Source organism: Lipotes vexillifer, unplaced genomic scaffold (genome assembly GCF_000442215.2).
Source record: "Lipotes vexillifer unplaced genomic scaffold, Lipotes_vexillifer_v1.1 scaffold36, whole genome shotgun sequence".
Lineage (NCBI taxonomy): Eukaryota > Metazoa > Chordata > Mammalia > Artiodactyla > Lipotidae > Lipotes > Lipotes vexillifer.
Window position 1 is genome coordinate 5,563,993 of NW_006792448.1, and position 14,249 is coordinate 5,578,241.

The following is a 14,249-nucleotide window of genomic DNA, read 5'->3' on the forward strand; positions in this document are numbered from 1 at the left end:
CTCTTTCCCAATAAGTTTCAATACAGCCTCAGAATCCTTCTTAACACAAAGCTCCAGACAACCAATAGCAGTTAGTCACAGTTGGCACTTGAGAGTAAACTTATATTTCCACTCTAATCTTAAATGAGGGTGTGGATGCTATACAAGTCTGAGAGAAGGGCTATGTGAAAGTAGGCAGAGGCCTGGCCATGGGCTTTCCAAGACTCACAGGATGGCCTAGCTTCAGCAAGTTCACCAAGGCTCATATCCTTTGGGGCCCGTTTTTGAGGAGATCCCGTTCTCTGATCAGATAACTTCAATGTCCTGGAATGTTGTTCCTCATGGCATGGCTATCTGTTTCCTTCTGGATGTTTCTACATCCACTCTCTGTAGCTACACACAACACGTCTAAAGTAATCTAAGATGGCCATGTAAGAGAGGGCCATTGAGGAGATGGGCTTTTAAGCTGGGATGTTAAGATATTTGCGGTTCCCGAGATGCTCTAGTTCTATTGGCTTGTCTGTGGAAGGTGTACAGGACCTGAGGAGAGAGGCCAAGGAGCCTGGACCAGGTGCCTCCACCCTGGAAGCAGCAGGTAAGGAAGGACTCCTGGGAAGAAGGTTTTCAAATCTACCTCATTAGCATCCCACAGTCAGCTCAACAAGGGGCTGCCCTGGGAACCATACTGATGTCAGAGCTGTGGGTTACAGAGTTGTGGAAAGGACGATAAATAATATGAAGCCTCATCCAGTGGGTAGGTAGGTGGTAAGGGGATTTGAGGGCTGATGGGTGAACCTGGATCCATCACTAGATAAGCAAGAAGAGCTCAGGGTTGTGAGTTAGAACACCTGGGCATTTGTCCAGGCTCATTTATCACCTGGGCAGCCTCCTGGACAAGCCATGGTTTCCTCATCTAAAAGTAAAGGGTTTGAACTATAACTATTTAAGAGCCCTTCCAGCTTCAAGCTTCCAGGATCTGAACTCTCTCTGGAGTTATTAATAAGGTCCCCCACCCCAGGATTGCCCTCCTGCAGCTCAGCAGAAGAAAGGAATGGAAAAAGACTGGCCTACCTTTTTTCTCTTCCTTTGAAAAGTCAGATAGATGGTCCTGTTGGCTAGGGCTCTACCTGATTCATTTCTCTCCCCCAGGACCTCTTACCTGAGCTCTTTTTGATTTTCTGCACAGGGCTGGAGGAATCTAGACCACCGGGATTTGGGAAGAAGCTTCTTTCCAATTGGGCGGCGTCTCTGGTCCTCAACTCAGGCGCTGGACTTCTCCCTAAAGCCGAACCCTTTCAGTTCCCAGAGCCCACAGCTCATCCTCTTACTGGCTTTCTGTAAATTCCCTTTGTGTTTCCTAACCCTATGCCTTGTGCACGCCTTCCACTTGAGGAAGGGTACCATGGAGGAAGAGGGAGAGGAAAGACAATGTTCTTCCTGCAGCTTGCTCACTCTCCGACCTTCCTAAACTCCCCGGGGAAGACTGGCTTGGCTACCATGGTTCCTCCAAACTGGTTTGATCAGGCAGGTTTCCTTTAAAGGGCCAGAGCCTGGACTGCCTGATAATAGCTTCCCTGTCCTCCCTCAGGCATCACCTCCCAGTTACTCCTCTCCTTAGAATTCTTGCTCCAGTATTTGCCTTTAAAGCAATTACCTAAGTGTTGTCTCCTCAGGGTGCCAATTTGCCTTCCCACCTCAATGAACTCCCTTAACTCCCCCTACCACAGGCAGGGCACAGGCTGGGGAACAGTATTGCCATCAGCGTCTTGATGGATATTTCTGCACAGGCTAATACTAGATGCTGTCTTTCTGGTTTTGTGCAAATTTTTAGACCTTTCCTCCTTCTGACTTCTGCTGACTGGGTCCTGGAGGCTGTCTCAGAGCAAGAAGGGCATGACCTAACCCCCGCATCCAGAAAGGACTCTGAGCTCTATATATTAGGGAAGTGGCCCTCCCAAGTCCCATGAGGCCTTTGGGGGGGCGGGGCTCTGGTGGGCTGGAGTCTGGGGATGACGCCCAATCCAAACATGTTTTGTTTGGCTTTGTGAGTATGATGGGTCAAGCATCAACTGTATACCCACCCCCACACCTGCACATGTATACCCCCAACCCCCCTCAGCTACAGGGTGTGAGGTAGCTACCCAAGTTCAGAAACAGAACCTCACACTGAGGATATTAGCTACACCTGAGTAGACAAACTCCCCACTGACGTCAAAGGCCCCCTTCTCACCAGGCCAGGTGTTTTGGAACTACAGAGGAGGGGTCCTGATCACAGAGGGCCTCATGAAGAAGGAAAGCAAACAAAAGAGTGAGGGAGGAGCCCGGGAGGGACCCACATTCCAGGGAGGGGTGGGGAACTGACAAGAGGTCAGCTTCCTGCACAGGGGACCTTCCTTTGGTGTTGCAAGTTCAAGGCCCATGGCTGTCTGCTGAGGACACGTTCCTTGTCCCCCCAGCTGGCTGGTCTCTTGGCTCAGCTCTGGAGGCCCATCTCTTGACCTCTTGCTCTAGCCTCTCCTTGAAGGCTCCTGAACTTCCTGTGGTGTGTTCACTCTAGCCCTTAAGCATCTAAAAGTGACAGGGAGATGCTACCCACGTACAACATGTAACCAGTTTGAAAAGACAAGAAATGATCACCCGGGTGGGAGGAGCCATCCAGGAAATTCCCACACGTTCCATGAGCCAAATGGAGCTGTGTACTCAGAAGTGTGGTGAGTATCTGTCATGCACAGTAGATTGGGGGGGGGCAGTCGAGTGCTCCTGGAAAGCAGAAGACTGAGGTGGACTCTTGTCCCCTGAGGGTCTTACCAGAGGCCACAGCTCAGATTCTGCGGTATCCCCAAGATAATCTATGCGTACAGGTTATCTCCTGGAGGGCTTGGTCATCAGAATTTACTTCAGAACTAAGTCTTCTTCATAATGCTCATGGCTTCAACTCTGCATTACCAACTTCATAGGGGGAGGAGCCTGCATTGACCTCCAGGAGCCAAACTTGGGAAGGTCAGATTCCTCCAGGGGAAAAGCCTAGAGTTCCTGTGGAATAAATGAAAGCCGAGCTAGAAGTTCCCCAGAGAGTTACTTCCTTTACTTCATTCTGTTCCAGCAGCCTGTGCAGCTGTAGGAGGGGCTGGCAACTCCTAGTTATCAGTTCACAGAGAATAAGGACTTATCTAGCAACGCCCCCTGCCTCCCTCCTTGGGGCCTTGGAATTCTAGTTCCATTAGGGACAGAAGTGTTCTCTGTGGATTCTTCTATCTTCTCTGAATGGCAAGAGGCAGGGAAAGCCAGACAAGTTGAAAAATCTCACATTAAAAAGTGAATACCTTTTAAAGTTGTCAGGTGAGACTGTGGTTTATTGAGTGGAAATCATACCCACACTGAAACTGCCAGCTCCTAGCTGGTTTTAGGTAATAGTTGTCCCCAGGCCCTCACAGCCTTTATGACCTGAGGAGACAAAGCTCAGACTCATACAGGAAGCACAAACAAACTGGGGCACACAGGTTTGATGTAGCCACAGATGCAGGCCAGGAAGATTAAGTTTTTTGATGGGCAGATATTAGAGGGTTGACCAGAAGAAGAATCCCTGGAGAGGGGAGAGTGATGAAGAGGAGAAAGTCAAGGACAAGGCACAGTTGAGTGATGCTGGCCCCTCAGTTTGCATTCACACAAGCAGCCATGTTGAGCATTTTGGTAGAATGACCAAATGGCTAACTAGTCAAGCTCTAGGAAAAGCTATAATGGCAGCAATGGTATACTTTTGATATATTTATCTCCATGTTCTTACCTTTTTGCCACCTTAATGAAACCTCCTCCTTATTCTTCTGTAGGAACTCAGGGCTATAGAATCACTGAAACTTGGAGTTGGAAGAGAGGCTGCAGTTGTCAGCTGGTCTACCTCCACCCAAAACAAGCATCTCCAACAGGCCCCCAGCCCTTTTCCTGAGCTCAGGGTCTCACAGGACAGCCATTTTTCAGGCAACTTCCACTGTGAAAAAGCACCCCTCTCCACTGATTCAATATCTGCTTGCTTATCACTCCCACGTAGTGATCCGTATTCCATGCTCTGAAGTGTTGTTGAGTAAACTGACTTCTTCTTCCACCTGTGTTACCTCATACTATGGACAGTCATGGCCCCAGACGTTTCATCTCCAAGCCGAATATGACAGTTTCATCATCATTCCTGATGAAACAAAGGGGCCTCCAGACCTCATTCACCCAGCCTGACCCCAAGGGAGCATGCCCTCCCTTGCCAAAGATGCTCTCAGAATGTGCTACCCATTTTTTCCTTTGTACTCTCCCCTCCTTTTTCATCCAACCTATTCTCAGAAATGACTCCTTCAAACTAAGATGCAAGTGATCGATCATGCTTACTGTGTTACCTTCCCAGGACTGTTTACATTTTAACAGGTTTAAAGACTTGAACTGAAGGGATGGCTGGGAATGTTTGGGCATCAGGTAATGGCAAGATAGAGGACAAGAGGAGAAGAGGCATAGAAATTTTCCTGAAACCCTTAACATCATGCTTGATACTTTTCCTAAACAGAAGACTAACTCGACAAGATAATTCACTCAAAATCATGAAACTCTTGCTGTGACCTTATGTGGCACAGGTAGTCTGTGGTGAGATCCTCACCTTTACCTCAGGTGAGACTAATCACCTGCTCAGGCAAATCCTCATAAAATGAATTCCTTGAAGGTAGGAACTGGTCTGATTCTTTCCTGGTTTGTTGTCAAGGGGGCCTGAGTAACATATTAATAGTTCCCCATACAATATCTTCTGGATGAATGAGTGAATGAAGTCAGAAAAACAGTTAAAAGAAAATGATAAAGTTAAAAGGAAATGATAAAGGTTAAAATAAGGGGATAAGAAAACAGCAGAAAAAAAAAAAAAGAAAAGAAAATACTGGAAAGAAAGTAAGTATGGCAACATAAATGTCAGCTGAGTTGGAATTTGGTTAAAGGCACTAATGAGTATAAAAATGGGTACTTTGTAATAGTAAAAGATAAAATTTAAGAAGAAACAATGACAGTCATAGTCCATAGGCACCAGTGTAGCTGCTAAATATATGAGACAAATATTTCAGAAATACAAAGAGAGTTTAAAAAAACTATACAATTATAGTTGAATTTTAATAAGCACTTCAGAATTAAGATTCATAGACAAAAAATAAATAAGTGCATAGAAGAGTTGAATGATGCAATTAATAAATGAATTTAATATGTATTTCCTTCAAATCAAAAATCTGCATTTTGTATGTCCAAAATCAATCAAATACTTGACCACACAGAAAAATGCATAACATTTTAAAATAGATGTTGAACAGACCATATTCTTTGCTCATAATCCAATAAAACTAGATATAAGAAGTTAAAAAATATCAAAAAGTTTAAAGTGCTAGAAATTAAAAAACACATTCTTAAATAATCCTTGCATCAAAGAGAAATAAAAAGTAAAGTTATGAACTGTTTAAAACTGATGAAAGTAGAATACTTTATTACAAAACCTACAGTACACAGCTAAAGCTGTACTCAGAGGGAAATTAATAGCCTTAAAATGCCTTTGTTGTTAAAAGAGAAAGATCTAAAATAAAGGAACTTTATATTAATTTTAAAACATTAGGAAAAAAACCATTTAAATAAACTATGAGAAAATGGGAAAAAGACAAAAAAAAGCCAAAAGGAGTAGAAAAGGACAAATAAATTCTAAACTGTTTCTTTGAAAAAAAACAATAAAATGGATGAACCCCTCACAAGCCTGAATAAGCAAAAGAGAGCAAAATTACATAAGATTAGAAATGAAAAAGGAGACAAAGCAACAGATAACAGGAGAGATAGAAATTATCATGAGAATATTATGAGTAATAGTATGGCAACAAAATTTTATAATTAAAGAAAATGGATTATTTCCTAGCAAACTCCCAAGTTTGACCAAGAAGAAGTAAAAAATTTTATTATGTCAATTATCATAGAAGAGACAGGAGAGATGCTTTAAGACTATTTAAAAGTACAGCACAAAAATAGAACAAAAATAGAATTTTTTGTTCTAAAAATAGAACAAAACTATTTCACAGTGATAGTAGAACTCATCAGTGTTGTAGGAGAGAAGATGAAAATGGGAGGGTGAGATGGCCAGGTCAGAGGGAAGAGACAGTGCAGAGAGGGAGAAAGGGGTGTGTTGGGGAAAGAGAGTTTAAGACAGTGCCTCCTCTAAAGCCCCCTCCTCCCCAACCCCACACATACATTCCTACTCTCTTTAATGACTGCTTATTTCTGTTCATCCATAAATACTTATGTTCAACTATCATTTGTATACCCAAGGGCTGCTGCTGGTAGTTTGGGGTGATAGTAGGAAAACAGCTATGATATGCTCCCTGAAGCCCTTCTCCTTCCCTCCTGGGGGCCTGCTCCCAAGCAACCCCATGTTGGTGGTGAGAATCTGTAAGGTTAGGGCTCGTGACTTACTCATTCAAGGGGACAGTAGCTGGCGAAGCTCTGGTGAAAGTGGACAAGATCACTCCAGGGAGCTAGCTCTCAGGTCCCGAAAGGCTATTTGGGCTACTTCAGAGGACATCTGGGCATCTGTCTATGGCCTGTGGGAAGAGTGTCCTGCACTGGGCAGAGTTTTCTTAGAGGGGTGGGGATTTTCACTTCTGCCCCACCCTCATCCATACGAGAGAGAGAGAGAGAGAGAGAGAGAGAGAGAGAGAGAGAGAGAGAGAGAGAGAGAGAGAGATGCCGCTTCTGCCCACCAGCCTGGCTTAATGAGATTTGTTCTGCCTCCGGAAGGAGATTGTTTGACCAAATTTGAAAAATTGCCATCAATTTTCGGCCTCTTAGCCCCAAAATATTTTTTTTTAAACATTTTATCACTCCTGTACAACTTCTCTCGGCCAGAGAATTCAGTGATTAATAATACTTGGCCCCGGCGGTTCTTTCTTACATCACACTAGCAGATAATGTGTTTTTTTATTTGTACATATATAACCTGGCCATCTTGATCACAGTGCGTTATAGAGTTTCTGGGGTCCTGTGGCTTTTCTAGACTTTCTGGACATACTTTTTCCTTTCTCTGAATAACTTAGCTGTTATCCATTTTTTTCCAAATGAGTTTGGCAGCTTGTATTACAGTTAACTTTTAATTCCTGTGGGGGTTAAAGGGGGAACTTGGGAGGGAGAAACAACCCAGATACCAGTGACCAAAGTGGTACCTTGTAAATGACAAATTATGGAGTGGTGTGGGGAGAGAAGGGAGGGGGAGAGATAATCTTGTCCAGTTGAGCTGAAAGCATTTTTCATATCCAAATAGTTTTCCTCTCCTGAAAATCCAATAGAAAGCATGGTTGAAGGACTGTTCCCATCAGATCCAGTGCTTTGGGTGGAGATTCTCAAGGGCTTAACAGAGAGAAGAGGGGATTTCCTATGACAATTTGCCCATAATGAACGAATAGGGTTTCTGGTTCTATCTCTTGTTAGAATAGCCGGGGTGGGGGTGGGGTGTCTCCCTCCGTTTTGGGTGATTGAGCCCCAGAAGGCCTCATCCTCCATATGGCGGGGATCACTCATCACAGGATGGTGGGACAACCTGGCCTGCATGCTCCCTTCTAACCCTGAGTTTCCAGAGCCCCCCTCCTCTTCCTGCCTAGAAACCCCTGCATTGAACGGCCTGAGTTTTCTTCTTCCTCTCGTGGTGGTGCACCTGCTGGCAGAGGGGAAACAGAGCGAGGGGCCGGAGAGGGTGAGCCTTAGGGGTGGTTCCCGGACATGTGTGTGGAAGGAAGTCCCCGTGTAAAACTGCGCCTCTTAGTGCTCATCACTGGGCCTGTCAGTCTCTGAAAGAGCCTCAGGGCAGATTTTCCTGCTTCCGGTCACACTGATCTCTTGAGTGCCCTCCATTTCCTAAGAATCTTCACACTATCACCCAGCATGTAAATGCCTTGTGGCTTTATCTGGTGTAAAGAACATGGTAGTGTCCTTTGGGTCTGCCCACTTCCCACCAGCTCCTATAACTGTTATATGTGGATCTCCAGCTCCTAAGCATTGTTATATTGATCATCTACATCAGGGACTAGCCGACTATGGCTAGTGGGCCAAATCTAGCTGCTGGCTTGATAAAGTCTTATTGGAACACAGCTACCATCATTCATTTACATGTTGTCTAAGACGGCTTTGGTCTACGATGACAGAGTTGAGTGTTTGTAAGAGACTGTATAGCCTCCAGAGCCACAAATATTTACTATTTGACACTTTCTGGGAAAAAGTTGACAACCCCTGATCTATACATAAATAAAGATTGAATGTAAGCTAATGCCTATAATTGGGAAGGCAAATTATGAAATTCATGGATAAGTTTTGTTCTTCTACTCAAGGCTAACCATTTGTTTAAAGTATCATAAATCTCATAAAGCTTCCAACACCCACAAGCAGACAGGAAAATGAAATAAATTTCCCCAGCCTCTCACATACTGAGCTCAGGTACTTGCCTCAACTGAATTCCCTGCTCAAAGTTGCTGGCTTGACCTACACTGAGAAATGCTTATCCTTCATCATGAGTCATATAGGATTCTAACTTACTGATTCCTTCCTGCTGTGGAATACCCTCTCGTCCTTCACTTTGACCCCTGAACATTCAAGACTCCCTATTTAGACATGGTCAGTGCCTTAGCTGTCCCTGTTTTTTTTTTTTTTTTTTTTTTTTTTTAGAAAGGCAGACTGCCACGTGCGGCACGCCTCATTTGGATGTGTCTGGAGTCTTGGAAGCTTGACTACCCTACGTTCTCCTACAAATGGACCTTGAGAGTTTGTTTGGAGGTTCTAGCAGGGGAGCGCAGCTACTCGTATGCCCTTGACCGAAGAACGGTCCTCCTCTATCGGGGAAAGTCGTCCTCTTCGACCGAGCGCGCAGCTTCGGGAGGGACGCACATGGAGCGGTGAGGGAGGAAGGGGACACCCGCCTAGCCAGCCAGATCAGCCAAATCAACCCTGGCGATCAATGGGGTGATAGATGTCGCAGCCAGATCGCCCTCACATCCGCTGTCCCTGTTTTTACTTTAAAACTACCTGTGTGAAATTCCTCTCTTTAATGTGAAGCTGTACGTGCCCATCAGCCATTAGCTCCGTGCACCGTGGTGCCTGCATTCCCTGAATTTTCACCCACTCAGGAACCACTCAGCAAGTTCAGTTTCACAGCATCTATTATTTAGTTAAACATGCCAAGAAGATCATCTCTTAATCACCTTTCCAAAAGACTTAAGCCAATGACATTGAAAACACGTCCCTTACTACTAGTGCCAGCAAGCTCATCACCAACTTCCTCTAACGACGCACAATGGTTAGTTAAGGTGATCTGGGCAGGAAGAGAAAATCAGCACCAGGGAAAGGGAGTTACAGGTGTGTTTGGTTCCACACGGGTACAAAGAGAAGCAAAGAAAGTGAGTGCTGCAGCTGATTGACCCAGAGTTGAGATTACAGGGAGCAGACCCAGGTCCAGGCAAAGAGCATTTCTGCCTGTAACTTGGTTAATCACCACTGAGGGACTTCTCTTCTTCACTGCTTTTCACTGTCAGGTAGTAGATGCGGTTGGCCTCTGGGTAGGTGACTTTGCTGAGCGGGAGCTTGTAGATGGCCGGGTTGTTGGTCGTCAGGAGCAGGAAGGTGAGTGCCGAGAGGCAGAAGGGCCAGGTGCCTGGTGGCACACCAACCTGAAATCAAAAACACTGGGATCTGAAAATGTTCCTGGGTTCTGGGGACCCTGGGGGAGTAGGATGCGGTAGGGGTTGAGGATGGGTCATTGGTTTCTGGATTTATCATGTCAGAGTAGTTGGTTTGAATTTGAGGTGTTGGTACCTTTGGGCACAATCAGAATCTTTTAATGATGGAGCTGAAAATCCCCCAGGGATGATCTCCCATATCCGGCCAAACATGAGAACCTCCATCTGTCCATCCATGTTCTCCACTGCTGGTTACAATACTCTCTCTTTCACACACACACACACACACACACACACACACCCTCAGAGGCACATGTATGCTATTGCCAGTCCTTCTCTGCACAGACCCTGGATAAACCTTGACGAGGGTGTTGTATGGAGTGCTAGCTACCAGAACACAATCACAAGACTCCAAATGTCCTGAAGCCCTGGCTGGAGAGGGTCACTTTAGGGTAGTGTCAGGAGACCCCAAACTTACCACTGACATTATGTTGGAGAGGGCTGCTCCCATGTATGCACAGAACAGGGCTGTGGAAAAACAAGGACCATCGGGAGTCAGCTTTCCAGGGCCCGCCCCCAGCCCTCCCCAAGAGCAGGGCTCCACTCTGGCTCCAGCAGCTTTGGTGTTTGCACCATACCCTGACATCTGGCATGTTTGCCTGACATTATTAGTTACCTTTGCAGGTAGATGTGAACCATCTCCCATCAGGCTGTGTGTTCTCTGAGGGTAGAGATTAAAGCTTATATACCCCTTTATCCCCTCCCCACTTCCATGGTGGCCTTGAATAGAGTCAGGGGTCAACAAGCATCTTTCACTAGTCCACACTGACCTTGGTGATGGTCTAGCACAGGCTGGATGGCTGGATGTTTATCTGTCTGGGGGGTGAGTGGTCAGACTATGTGAGCTCTGGATAAAGTCCCTTCTGTCCAAGATTCTGAGCTGCTGTGATGCTGTTGGACCTTAATCAAGTCCCACCACGGCTGGACCTTATTGGGTCCCTGAGCCAGGCATGTGGGTTCACCCATAGGATGAGAGTAGTTGGACAGTTAGGGGAGCTCATCCATACCCCTGGTGCCTCTGGACAAGCTCCTTCTACCGCTGTACCTTTGCTCTGTTTCTCTGTGCAGAACACCTTTTCCCCCATCTTTGCCTATCTAAGTCTCACCCTGAAAGTGTTGAGATAAACCCCAGCCTCCTTTTGAACCCTTCCCAGATGGTTCCAGCCACAGGAATCTGCCACTCCTCTGAAGGACAAAGACAGTTACAGTCTGAACCTCAAAAACCTGGCACTTTTGACTTGGTAAATATTAAGAGAGCCACTGTCTCCAAGCCCAGCCTTGTGCCGGATGCTGAGGACGATACAAGAGACATGGAAGTCATTTACAGTCCCCATACGTAAGTGGGGAAAAAACAGGAAAAACTCTTCTAGATGATATTCTGCCCTTTAAGAGCATGGTGCTGGGGTGCAGGTGTAATGACCGTGGCCCATTTCTCTTCTCTTCTCTGTTTACTCTATGGAAATCAAGCTTCCTTAGCGCTATGTTATCATCTTCTGGGACCTCAGTGCTCCCAGGTACATACATCATCTCACTGGATCTTTCCAACCATCCTTTTAGATATCTTAGCCTGAATAATTGTGCAATTATTTCTCCTCTGCCAGACCATGGCTTCATGAGGATGTGGTCACCTCTGTATTCTCCATGCCTAGCCAAGGGCCTAGAACTTAGTGGTGCCTTACAAATAGTGGTTGAATGAAGAGTTATTCAGGGCAGGAACACTGCCACTAGCACATGAGGAAACATGTGTGGGATTTCCTCGTGAAATTTATAACACTGTGTACATATAGTAGCAGTAATAGTGGTGGTGACTCCATCTGACAGTGGAGGAGCCTCAAATCCCCCAGCTGTTAGGGACCCTACCATTAAACCCTCTAGTGATAGGACCCCAGCCGCAGTCCTTCCATCACTACTGCTCAGTACTGATTAGTGGCCACCATGGATGTCACATAATCAGGGGAGTGGGGAGGGCAAGGAACAGCAGAGTGACTTGGTTGCCAGCTTTCCCAGATACCCACCGCAGATGAGGGCCAGCAGGTGGGTCTGCCAGGTAAGGGCGTAGAACATGCCACCGATGGCGATGCAGGAGAGGACGCAGTTGTAGCTCCAGAGGCCCAGGTAGATAGTCTTGAAGGGCGTGGCCACCGTCAGGGCTGTGGGACAAGGTGTTGCATTTCTGGCTGATTCAGGGTCACAGCACAAAGATCACCCTACACTGGTGCCAGGTCTCAGGTGGCCTCTCTTCCGTCGTTCCCCCCACACCTGCTACCCCTACTCATCAGAGGAGCCTCTGCAAGTAGTGTCCCGTCTTAGGAAACCAACAATGGGAGGGGAGCAGTGGTTTCCACTGTTTTTCAAAGATTTCACTCAGAGGTATGACTACTTCTATGGTGAGGGCAAGCCAAGCAGGTGGACTCCAGGCCCTCCCCACTCCTTTGGCCAGAGCAGCTGCATTTTTAGCAAGAAAGATTTCAATTGAAAAAGTTCTGCTTCAACTGGTTGAAAAACATTATGTATATACAGATATAGCTATATCTATATATACAGATAGAGAAATGAGAAGCAAAAGGGGTAGGATGTGAACAGCAGGTGATCTGGGTAAAGAATTTGTGGGTGTCTCTTGGACTATTTTTATTTTCGTAATTTTTTTTTTTTTTTTTTTTTTTTTTGTGGTACATGGGCCTCTCACTGCTGTGGCCTCTCCCGTCGTGGAGCACAGGCTCCGGACGCGCAGGCTCAGCGGCCATGGCTCACGGGCCCAGCCTCTCCGCGGCATGTGGGATCCTCCCGGACCAGGGCACGAACCCGTGTCCCCTGCATCGGCAGGCGGACTCTCAACCACTGTGCCACCAGGGAAGCCCTATTTTCCTAATTTTTGATAAGTTTGAAATTATTTCCAAATAAAACAATTTAGTTTTAAAGTTGTGCTTCCAAGAAGTTTTTGAAAAATATTGCGATAAGTCAACAGGCTCCTATTCTTAAAGCGTCTGGCGTCTATTTCTGACTCTACTGTCTGCAGTTACATATATAAGCGTCTATATATACACATATATAGAAATTAAATGACATTTGTCAAATGGCAATTCAATTTCTGAGAAAAGTTTTCCTTTCAGCTTAGTCAGAATTTCGAAGGGCTGGGTCATTTTTACCTGGCCCCCACCCTCACCGGGTTACCCTCCTCCCACCCCTCAGCACCCAGGGGCTCAGTTTACAGGCCAACACGTCTCAGTCCCTTTGCATCTCTCCACACATCCTGCTACTGCAATCTGCTCCCTTTGGAGACTCGAGAAACGGAAAAATAATTCTCAAGCCCTGACAGTGTTTAAAAACTCCAGTGAAGATAAGTCTAGACAATTTGCTGTGTGCTGGGGAAAAATGACCCCAGGAAAATGATCCCTGCAGAGAGGGGGCCCTGTCCTACCTGCTAGCATCCCCACGATTGAGCCAATGGCTGCATGCAAGCAGATGAGTGGTGAGCAGATGAACAGGGCTACCAGGAACACGCCACCTGTCCAGGGATTGTCGCAGCCATACACCTGTCCGACCCCAATGGGGATGGATTGTAGCAGCTGCAAAGTCAACAGAATCCAGGTCACTGGAGCGTGGGCTGATAATGCAAGGACCAGGCCCTAGGGCCAGGAGTGAGCCATTCCTGGGTGGGTAATGGGGTGGAACAGAAGGATGGCTGTGCCCTCCAGTGTGTGGGAGAACGTGGGAGGGCACAAACTGGAACAAATAACTCCTCACTCCACCACCTGGCAGGCATCTGAGCATCCCTCATGCAAAGCCGGGCAGGTCCCCCAACACAGAGGCCAGACAGAGGTGCTTCTGAGGGACACATGGCTTTTGCTTTGAGGGGACCAGAGGCTACCTCCCTGGACTGCCATTGGGGATTTCAGGCACTAGGGGATTTCCCCTAGACCTTCTGAAATTCTAGAAATATTCCAGGAATTTTGGAAATATTCTAGGCCATTTGGATGAATGATTTGACCAAAGGTCAGCCAGCTCATTGTGGCCAAGCCCAGGCTAGAGCCTCTGAGCTTGACCCCTAGTCTACTGGTGGCTGCCTCACATTCAGTGCTACCTGGGGGATGGTGGGGCCCTGGGAAGGAGGAGAAGCCACTTCCCCTGCTCCGGAGGAGCACTTCGCATTGCAGAAAGGTAGCGCGAGGGACATCTGGAGAACAGCACGGAGCCCCAAATCCCTGGGCCAGACAGTCATCGGATGGCGCTTGAATTGGAGGTGACTGATTTGGCAGTGATGTCAGATAGCCTTTTTGTGCCCTAGCTGAACCACCCACACTTTGGCAAAAAGTTCTTTGAGGGCAAAAAGGAAAGGAGGGAGATTGACAGGGCAGGGAGAGGACTGGTTTGGGAGTCGAGAGCTCTAGCGTTTTTTTGTTGTTGTTTTTTTTTTCTTTGCGGTACGCGGGCCTCTCACTGTTGTGGCCTCTCCCGTTGCGGAGCACAGGCTCCGGACGCGCAGGCTCAGCGGCCACGGCTCAC

At 46.7% G+C, this 14,249-nt stretch overlaps 1 protein-coding gene across 2 annotated transcripts in view; it reads right to left on the reverse strand.

Moving 5' to 3' along the window:
* The window catches only part of SLC14A2 (solute carrier family 14 member 2), a 56,000-nt gene that overhangs the window by 20,693 nt on the left and 21,058 nt on the right, over positions 1-14,249 (reverse strand). Inside the window, exons 6-10 of one of the 2 annotated variants that reach the window (XM_007465629.1) lie at positions 13,165-13,312; positions 11,762-11,896; positions 10,165-10,214; positions 9,506-9,677; positions 4,064-4,088 (exon numbers count right to left, since the gene is read on the reverse strand). In XM_007465629.1, the coding sequence (XP_007465691.1) occupies positions 4,064-4,088; positions 9,506-9,677; positions 10,165-10,214; positions 11,762-11,896; positions 13,165-13,312 (530 nt within the window). Of the gene's footprint in view, positions 1-4,063; positions 4,089-9,502; positions 9,678-10,164; positions 10,215-11,761; positions 11,897-13,164; positions 13,313-14,249 lie in introns of both variants that reach the window. The other variant, XM_007465628.1, reaches the window with a different exon arrangement.